This window comes from Podarcis filfolensis (genome assembly GCF_964270895.1).
Source record: "Podarcis filfolensis genome assembly, chromosome: 13".
NCBI classification, from domain to species: Eukaryota; Metazoa; Chordata; class Lepidosauria; order Squamata; family Lacertidae; genus Podarcis; species Podarcis filfolensis.
In genome coordinates this window covers 19344108-19354458 of record NC_139615.1, presented here as the reverse complement: position 1 = coordinate 19354458, position 10351 = coordinate 19344108, and the positions used below count along the sequence as shown (strand labels likewise).

General features: G+C 46.8%; 1 protein-coding gene across 1 annotated transcript; it reads left to right on the top strand.

The window, feature by feature from the left end:
- Positions 1–898: 898 nt before the first annotated feature.
- GFY (golgi associated olfactory signaling regulator) lies at positions 899–8602 on the top strand. The gene is made up of 4 exons (XM_083580404.1): positions 899–996; positions 5010–5435; positions 7345–7521; positions 8228–8602. The coding sequence occupies exons 2-4, from the start codon at positions 5036–5038 to the stop codon at positions 8491–8493; spliced, it is 843 nt and encodes a 280-aa protein (XP_083436530.1). The 5' UTR covers positions 899–996; positions 5010–5035; the 3' UTR covers positions 8494–8602.
- Positions 8603–10351: the final 1749 nt, after the last annotated feature.

Sequence of the window (10351 nt, the reverse complement as noted above, 5' to 3'; positions counted from 1 at the left end):
GTCACTAGTTTGTGGAAGGGATTGAAGTGCATACCATGAAATTTAGGTTTGCACAATTAAAATGTATTAAAAGTACTCTGTCCCCCACAACAAATCATTAAAAGAAAGAAAGAAAACAACACAATTTTTTGGGGGGTGGGGAGGAGCCTGGTGCAACAAAGTTCAAGATAACATTGACCTATATATTTTGTTACTAACTTTATAGAGATAAGTCAGTGCTAGGATAAGGCTGTAAATAAATTATAAGCACAGTCCTTTTTTTAAAAAAAGCCTTGTGATTTGATACGTGATATACGTATGTAGCACATCATATGATTATGTATTATATATGCACATATATGCCGATGTGGTATATTGCAGACAATTCTCAATTCTTAATTTGCCTGAAAGACTGCACAAATTTTGACTTCTTCTAAATAGAGTTTTAAGGATAGAGGATGATATGCTATGCAGTGGGACATGGTTATTAGCAGACTGCACGGAGGGGAGGAAGGAAGCCCGAGAATTTGGAGAATTCTACACTTTTTGATTCTATTTTATGTGTGAATGTAAAATGAAATAGTAAAACCAATAAAAACTTATTACAAAATTTCGACTTCTTCCCTCTTTTTTTAAAAAAAGGAATCAATTTCCCCTTGCTTTCAAAATGCGGGTGTGCGTTTCTAAATCTTCATTTCTGAATGAGGGAGGCACAACATTAGAGCTAACATTTGACCCTCCAGAATGAACTCTGATAGCTGCTACTTCCAGCCGTTCATAAAAGGGATGCAGTGTTAGCTACAACCGTGTTGCTAAGTTGGCCTCTCCTGGGGCTTGTGTTTTGTTAGCTGTTTCTATCCCTTGTGGGGAGTGAAGATGTTTCGGGTGGGGCCTCTCATTCTGCTCCTATGTTGTTGCATTTAGTGGCAAGCGGTTCCTTTGAGCATCACCGCACTCTAGTCCCCTTCCTTGGCCGAGTGTCCAAACAGGAGACCCCTCCTTAACCAACACAGGACGGTAGGTAAATCTTAAAGACTTTCCTTCTTGTTATGCCTTTCGAAAAGCAAACCGAGCAGAAAGAGTTCAGGTATCTACAAATCCTCTACCAGGAGGAGCTTGGTAATTTTCAGTAGGTTTCACTTTAAAAAAATAAAATAAAAATACCTCTTGAATGTTATTCGTTAGTCTCCTACTTTTTAGGAAATTCATTTACAGTGGTACCTCAGGTTAAGAACTTAATTCGTTCTGGAGGTCCGTTCTTAACCTGAAACCGTTCTTAACCTGAGGTACCACTTTAGCTAATGGGGCCTCCTGCCACCGCCACACGATTTCTGTTCTCATCCTGAAGCAAAGTTCTTAACCTGAGGTACTATTTCTGCGTTAGCGGAGTCTGTAACCTGAAGCATATGTAACCCGAGGTACCACTGTATTTAAATGTTTACGCATCTGAGATTCAGAAAAGGGCAATCAAGATGATGAAGGGAAGGGCAGAACTCCTTTATGCAGAAAGGTTGTAGCTTCGGGGATTTTTTTAGTTTAGAGAAAAGGCGAAATTAGGTGACATGATAGAAGTTTGTAAAACACAGCAAAGAGTGAAACTGTGGAACTCACCCCTGCAGGACAGTGATGGCTTTAAAAGAGGATTAGGCAGATTTGTGGAGGAGAAGGCTACTAGCCATTATTCTGAATATCACTTGCTGGAAACGGCAGGAGGGGGAGGGTCTCTTGTGTTTAGGTCTTGCTGGTTTCCCACAGGTATCTGGTTTGCTGCTGAGAAGAGGATGCTGCACTAGATGGCCCATTGGCCTGATCCATCAGCCTTTCCTTATGCTATGCCAACTTTTGGATTAAATATCTCCCAATGCATCCTTGTTAAACTCTTCAGAAGTGGTGGAATTGCAACGCCTACCAGCCATAGCCAGTATTGCCAATGGTCAGGGATAATGGGAGTTGTAGTCCCGACAGCTTCTAGCAGGTCCACAGGTTTGCCACCTCTGCTGTAAAGCATCCATGACAGGTGGCCATCCAACCTCTGCTTAAACGGCCTCGGTCCTGTATACCTGAAGAAGCATCTTCACCCCCATCGTTCAGCCTGGACACTGAGATCCAGTGCCGAGGGCCTTCTGGCGGTTCCCTCATTGCGAGAAGTGAGGTTACAGGGAACCAGACAGAGGGCCTCCTCGGTAGTGGCGCCCGCCTTGTGGAACGCCCGCCCTTCAGATGTGGAGGAAATAAGCAGCTATCCTATCTGAAGGCAGCCTGTTTAGGGAAGTTTTTAATATTTAATGCTGTATTGTTTTTAACACTTGATTGGGAGCCGCCCAGAGTGGCTGAGGAAACTCAGCCAGATGGGCGAGGTATAAATAAATTATTATTATTATTGTGGAATAAACCTACATGGATAGATAACATACACACTGTACAGCTTTATAATGGGGTCCTTTTCTCATGCTTTCTGTATCGCACAGTAACGTTCCAGTTTTAAATGCAGACTCTGCATTTAGGTTATGTGTGTGTATGTGTTTAGAAATCCACATTGTGTGTTTTCTTTTGGTAAAGCAAACTCAAGCCAGCTTGCAAACAACAACAACAGGAAAACAGTCCAAATTTCAAATTATATTAGTCAAGAGCAGGGTAAATCGATCAGTTGGAAACCCTGGGGCCAACGGTTTAATCTGCATTGAAAGTTTGGCAGAATAAAGAGGTCTTGCTGTTTGCCCCATTGCGTAGTTTGCAGGCAGTGGCAGGCTCCCTCAGAACGTCCACAGCATACACTTAACAGCGCTTTCCCCCAAAGAATTCTGGGAACTGTAGTTTGTTAAGGGAGCTGGGTGTTGTCGCTCTGTGAGGGGTCACTTAACCACTATCAGCATTCTTAACAAACTACAGTTCCCAGGATAAACTGTGAAGGAAGTCATGACTGTGAAAGTGGCATAAAAGTGCTTTGAAATGTATGGTGCAGGTGTGAGCTACAATCCTGCAATTCTTTTTGACTGAAGGAATGGCCAAGGAGCATTCGAGGGTGGGTGGCCGCGCCTTCCATCTTCTTTATGCGATATCTCTTTGCTCCCATCAGAATAGCATCCGCCTTGCAACAAGGTCTCTGAAGTCGCTCTGCTCTGTCGAATGGCTCTTGCTTGATGATGATGGGGGAATGATCAGTAGTCAAGAGAGCTGTAAACAAGGGCTTCCCTGTGGACCACGTTGACACACAAGAGAGTTTGACTCGCTGTTGCGTATCTAGGGTTGTGCCACAGCTTTGTCAGAGGCGGCTGTGAAAGGAAAGATTTGTTGCTCAGGGTTATCTTTGAGGGCTTGTGGGCAGCCGGGCTCAATTTGATCCTGCGCTTGGACTGGGGAAACTGTTTCGATGGCAAATGCTTGGCCAGGAAACATGTCAGTGAAGAGCACCTCTGAGAATGAGCAGAGTGCATTTCCTTAAGCCCCAAGGAACTTTGCAGGGCCTTGCAGGTCTGCTGCTAGAGTGCAGGGTTATCCAGGTGGCCTGAATCCCCAGCTCCTGTTTTTAAAATACCATGCTGTTTGTGAGATTGCTGAACGTCTGGCAGGACTGGGGGTCTCAGCTCCCCCGCTTACTAGAAGTGGATTTAGGGCAACATGACCGGTTCCCCTGCGCCAAGGGAGCACCTTCCTGCCTCATTCCTAAAGCCTAGAAATGCTTGCCCAGTTTTGGGAAGGAGCTGGAAGGGCTCTAGGACCCTGCCAGAGCCTGGCACCTTCTTCCCAAAGCCTGGCACCTCCCTTACCCAGCTTTGGGAAGGCACCATGAGGGCTGGGAGGGGGGTGTAAAATTTTGGCCTCCCACAGGACGTCACATTACGAAGGTCCGCCCCTGCCATTGCTTCAGATAAACGTCAGACACATTTTGCATATGTGTGACATTGGTGGCAACATACATATCCTTGCTAAGATGACTTGCTCAAGCTTCTAGTCCTCATGAAACCGAGAAGAGGTTTTGCACCTGTGTAGGTTGCATTTGCTAGGGTCTCAACGATCAGGCTTCCTAGCACAAGTAGTGGGAGGCTTGGTGCTCTGCATGGCTTCGTGTGCCTCTTCTTGTTGCACCTACAACTTTCAGTCTCGCCACCCACTGGTTCCCCACCATGTGTAAGCTATCGTGTTTTGAGTTTCTATTGGGATAAACGAGTGCTCAAGCTATACATTACATGACAGGCGCATGCCAAGTCTCCCCTCATGTTGCCTCTGCACAGAGTTTTCTTTTTGGACAATAGGGAGAAAAACTTTTTTCTTGGTGGATGGGGATATGTCACTATTATTATTATTATTATACACAGAATAAAATATTCACAGAATAAAATCAATATATAAAACCACAAAATACCTACTAAAAACAACCCCAATAGCCCCCCCCCAAAAAAACACATTTTAAAAGGGCATAGGATGTAAATCAGGTCAACCAAAGGCCTGGCTAAAAAGGACAGTTTTTGCCTGGTGCCTTAAGGTGCATAATGAAGGCGCCAGGTGAACTTCCCTGGGGAGAGCATTCCACAGATGGGGAGCCACTGCAGAGAAGGCCTGTTCTTGTGTTGCCACTCTCCTGACCTCTTGAGGAGGAGGCACATGAAGGAAGGCCTCAGAAGATGATCTCTGGGTCTGGGTAGGTTCATATGTACCATATGTACTATGCTACATATAAGGTTTCAATGGTCCCCTTAGCAGTTCAGCAGACCAGACAGAATTTCACCCTCCATCATGGGGTCCTGTGCACTGGTGGGGACCATCTGTTTTCTGTTCACTCCTGTACTGCTTGTATTTTTGTGACCACCAAAGGTTTTCAACAAATAAATCTGACTAAGGCAAACCTACATTTCCGGTCTGCGATTGAGTCCCTCCCACAAAACAGGGATGGTCTGGAGGTGGCCTTGGTCTTTGGGGATGGTCATGGCTTTCTGTTCCACGGACGTCCCACTTGCACTCCTGGGTTTATGTGTGGAAGGTCTCCTTGGTTTGTATTGTGCCACAGGTCAGCATTTTATCTTCCTCTGCAGAGACTCCCTGGTCTGGCAGTTTGAAAATGGATCCGAATCACCTTCTCGCTTGCCTGCTGCTGCTGTTCCTGGGTGCAAGCCATGCTACCACCGACGAAGCTCCCAGCACGCCCCTTTTCTCCTCTCCTTCCCCTCTCCCCACCACCTGGTCCTCCACGCCACAAACATCCCCCGAATCCACGCAAGGTCCCACATCAGACGCCACTGACGTGACATCTTCGCCCAAACCTTCTCTGACGCAGCAGGACCAGAACCACAAAGAGCCCTCAGTCTCCAGCCCACAGACAGAGAAACCCAGACTTCCCCAAGAGAAAATGGAGGCTGCTCCTTTCAAGTTTCCTGAGGTTGACATCGAGGAGTCTGGCGGAAGTCAGCAATGGGAGACTGCAGCTCAGGGAGTGGCCATTATGCTGATGAAACCCAAAGGTGAAGGTGATTCTCCTGGGCTTTCAGGCAGGGGAAGGGCTGTGGCTCATGGGTAGAACGTCTGCTTTGCAAGCAGAAGGCCTCAGCTTCAATCCTTGGCCTTGCCAGGTGGGGCTGGAGGACGAGGCATCTTCCTATGCCTGTGTGGGGTTTTGTGGAGGGATTAGTTGATTGCAATTCCAATCCTGGATTCTCCAGAAGGGCGCTGGGGTCGAGTAGCTCACAGACCAGTATGAAATCATGGGCCTGGGAGAACTTCTGGCTTTTGGGTGACCCTAAGCAAGCTGGCATCCATCAGCCTCAGTTGCAAAATCTGTAAAATTGGGGTTAGAATGGGCTAGACCCAGACTCAGGCCCCATCCGCACTATGGATTTAAAGCAGCATCATACCACTTTAAACAGTCATAGCTACCTCCAATGAATCCTGGGAGCTGCAGTTTGTTAAGCACCCTGAGAGGAGACCCCTATTCCCCTCAGAGAGCTACAATTGTATGAGTTCCCTGGGAAGAGGGATTGATTGTTCAACCCTCTGGGAATGGCAGCACTGTAAAGGGAATAGGGGTCTCCTGACATCTCTCAGCAGCCTTAACAAACTACAGTTCCCAGGATTCTCTGGGGGAAGCCATGACTGTTTCAGGTGGCACGATACTGCTTTAAATGCAGATGAGGCCTAGCTTGGCTGCTCACATGTAGCCCAAAGGAAGTGCATTGTCAAGAAAGTGGACAAACGAGGATACAGGTTTGCATAAAAACTGCACACGCCTGCTGACTTATATGGATAGATGCAGTATTAAAAATAATTGCTATTATTTAAATAGAAATGCAATACATCTGGGTCATAGCTGTCAACTTTTCCCCCCTTTTTTGTGAGGAATCCTATTTGGAATAAGGGAATTTCCCTTAAAAAAAGGGGAAAGTTGACAGCTATGATCTAGGTCAGTGCGTCTGGCTGTTAACCAGAAGGTTGGTAGTTTGAGCCCACCCAGGGATGATTGTGGGCGGGGTTCCTGCATTGCAGGGGTTGGACTAGATGTCCCTGGGGGTCCCTTTCAACTCTATAGATCTATAAATCTCACCATAGTAGAGAAGGTGACCTGGGTGACTGCCTGTTCAGCCTGCTTACTGTTAACTGGCAATTTCAAGGCAACTTATTGTCTTGCAGTCTTAAACTTGACCTGGATGAGAGAACCCTTCAAAGAGAGAAAGGAACGGGGAACTTTCTGCTTGTGGGCCTAGTGAGACTCTGCATGGGTCTCAGCTTGGCCCATGGGGCCATTTCCATGTCACACCCTCCTGATTGTTCCTTGACCCGGGAGGCTTGCTAGGACTGGCTCCTCTATTTCATAGAAGACGCCTTAGAAGGGAGGACTGCGTTTCGTAAAGTAAACATGTCCATGCTCTCCACGAAGCTCTCTGTGTGGGCTAGGGATGAGAAAGATCTTTTCATTCCAGTTTCTCTCTGTTTCTCATTTTCCCAGTCTTAAATTCAGTTCACCACATTTTGCAGGCATTTGTGTGTGTGTGTGTTTTTAATGAAAAATCCTTACGAAAATTCATCATCTTTTTAGTGCAATTTTTCTTTCTGAGAAACACATTTTTATATGCAGCTTTGACTAACATACGCGTTTTTGCAAAGCAATTCCCCCAGATATAATGCATTTTGTATTTTCCCTGCCCCACTAACACTTTCATTTTCATGGATGCTTTTACACACACACAAACATTGCTGCAAACTTTGAGGACTGCATTGCAAAATTGCGAGAAGTGCAAACTTCTGAGGAGATCTGCATTTTGGTTTGTGTATTGTTCCATAAAGTGAGAACTTGATAGGTTTGGCTTTGAATGCGGGTGGGACCTCTCCTCCATCCCTAGTGTGGACCATGTGATATCATTCTTCCTTCTTACACAGGGCAACCGTCAGCTGGGGAAGCCCACACCGCAGCTAGCCACGCCATGGGGCTGTTTCTCGCTGGCTGCGGCCTGCTGCTCTGCCTCTTCATCGGGGTCTATTGTGCCTACAGCCGAGGATCCAAGAAAGAACCGTTTTCCCACCATCGCTTGTATGAGGACGGATTTGATGACCCTGGTAAGCGATGGGTGGTCTTTGGGAAGGAGAGTGAGTGGGACCCGGTGGGCGAGGATTGAGGAGAACAGTGCAGGTGGCTGGACTATGCTTTGATACCAGCCGCCTGTCTGCATTGTTGAAAGGGAAAGAGCAGGATGGAGAACCCGTGACTGGACTGCAGTCCCCATCATCCTTGGCTATTGGCTGTGCTGGTGGGGGCTGATGGGAGTTGGAGTCCAAGAACATCTCAAGGTTCTTCACAGCTGGGGAAGATCATCACTGGTTACCCCTGAATACCCTCCAACATCTTGCAGACCAAAATTGGGACGCAAAGATGAGCAGGGTGGTTTAACCTACAAACAATTGTAAGGTAAATAAGTAAAAAGAAACAACAAATAGACCACCAGTGACAATAACTGAATAAGATGACGACCTGAGTAATAGAAGCCTTGAGAAATGAAACACGTTGATGTGGGTGTCAAGTGAGCCTCCCTAGGAAGAGAATTGCCTAAATAAGGGGCCACCACTGAAAAGACCCTTCCCCCCCCCCAGTTGCAGTTAACAGGTGTTGAAAAATATTTCCTTTTTGGCAGCCAGCCAATACCAGGCAAAACAGATTGACTCAGTGTTAAGCAACTTCAAGTGGCACCTGACATGGTCATGTGATGCAATGGTCCATGGATGGATTTATTTCTTACTCCGCTCCCCCCCCCCATTTTCTTCCTAGCCCTCTTCCTGGACAGCCCAAAGGATTACGACTGGTTCTTTTACGAGACTGATGGTTACGTCTACCCAACCGCCTCCCAAGCCCAGCCTCAGCCAATCCAGACCCTCTCGATCCCAGCTCTCAAGCAACCCCCCTCTGCTCTCGATGGGTCGCCAGGGAAGCTGGCGTCTTCCGAGGCGGGACAAGACTCCAAGCATCCCCAAGCAAGCCCTGTGAAGCTGGAGTGCCTGTCCCCAGCCAACCTGCGCACTGGGAACTGCATCTGAGGCTCTGGACCCTTTCCAGAAAAAAAATATGGGCTACGTGCAAATCCCTCTCCCCACTCCTGCAGACTGAATTCTCTAGGCCAGGGTTAGGCAGAAGGTAGGACAGCCTGTTTACTGATAGGCTGCTGCTGGAGAATTTGCGGTAGATTGGCTCCCCAAAAAAGTAATGAGAAAAAATCCACCCTTTTCCCAAATATAGATATTTTTTTTTTTAGAAGTCCTGATCTGTAGAAATGCAGATGCTGTTTGGAATTTTTGATACATTCTTCCCCTGCATGGGTTATGGGTGCAGGAAGTAGCTGACTCCATCTCCACCCCACACCCCAAGTCACCACTTTGTTCCTTGCTCTGATTGGTGGAGCTCAGCTTCCTAGCAAAAGCAAACACAAAGCAGATCTTGCAATCCTGAAGTTTGCCCACATGTGCTATAGAGCACAGCCTATCTCCAGGTGCCCCCACTTTTGGAAGTGAGGTAGGCATTCTCACAGTAGTGGATCCTCGTCTGCATAGATGGTTTTTAATGCTGCCAGTTGTATTTCATTGCATTATTTTTTTTAAATTATGTGATACGTGTTTTTAATGCGAGGTGTTGTAAGTCAATTTGAGAATATGTATGGAAAGGCGGAAATATTTTAAATAAATAGAGACATGGAAACCCAAACAGGAAGCTTCACTTTCTAAATAAATAAATAAAAACAAATCCCTGTCCAAACCTTGAAAGCATAGAGACTGGCTTTTAGGAAGTGCACTCTGCACATGCTTAAAGGTACTCTAGCCTCCTGAACTTCATGCACTGAGGGGGAAGCTTCCCAGTCTTTAGGAACAGGGCTGCCAACTTTTTAACCAGCTGCTGCAGCTGTGTCTTTCACAGTAGCCTGATCTAATGCATTCTTTAAGGTGCCCCAAGACTTTGTTGCTTATGCTGCCATCAGTTGCCATGGCAATTTCTCTGAAATAAGCTTGATTTGTCGACATCGGGTGATATGACTTATATCCATGATGTGATAAGCCTCACCAGCTGATTGCGGCACCTCCAGTCTGCTGGTAAAAGCACGTGAGCAGGCCTGTCTAGATCTGCTGTTGCTTTTCTAGTCAGTTGGCAACCTTACCCTGAAACAACCATTTGTGGCGTGTGACCATAGTCTTGCCAAAATAAATCCAGGGAAAAGGTGTAACTCTCAAGCTAAACACTAGATGGCAACATGGGGTCAAATATCCCATCCTTGCCTGGTGGGGAAATCTGAGGTCTACTCCTGACAAGGGGTGGGAGAGTTAAACCGCAAGAAGCCCGATGTGTAAAGTTCCTTAACCTTTAACCATGGGCTAACCAAGTAATTTGAAAGTAAATGTATTGCGTGACCTTGCATAACCTCAATCTGATATTTCAAAAATGCACACGCACAAAATATACATCTCGGTCCATTGTGCGTACACACAAAATCTCACTCCCCTTTTCGCCAGACTGCTAGGCAGGGGGAGAGAGCAACGGCTCAGCCATTGTGCTGGATTAGGCCAGCTAGCTGAATCCATACTGACGAAGCCTCGCTCTGCGTCATCACCTCCTGCCAGTCCCCAGACATTGATTAAATTCCTGGCTTTCGGCTTCTTAAGCCCGACAGACAGACGGCGTCTCCTTCTTTCCCTCCCTCCCCATCTCTCTTCAATCTGTTCTGTCTCTCTATCTCTCTCTTCCACCTCCCCTGAGATAGGTACAGCTCTCTTTCCTGTAGCTCAGAACCAGGGCAGCTGATGTTCCTCCTGCCCCCTGGCCTGAGCATTCCCATTGTGCTTGCTTCCCCCCGACTGCCCTGCAGTAGTGAGATGTGCAAAGGTTAGGCCAGGCTCTCTCCAAAATGCA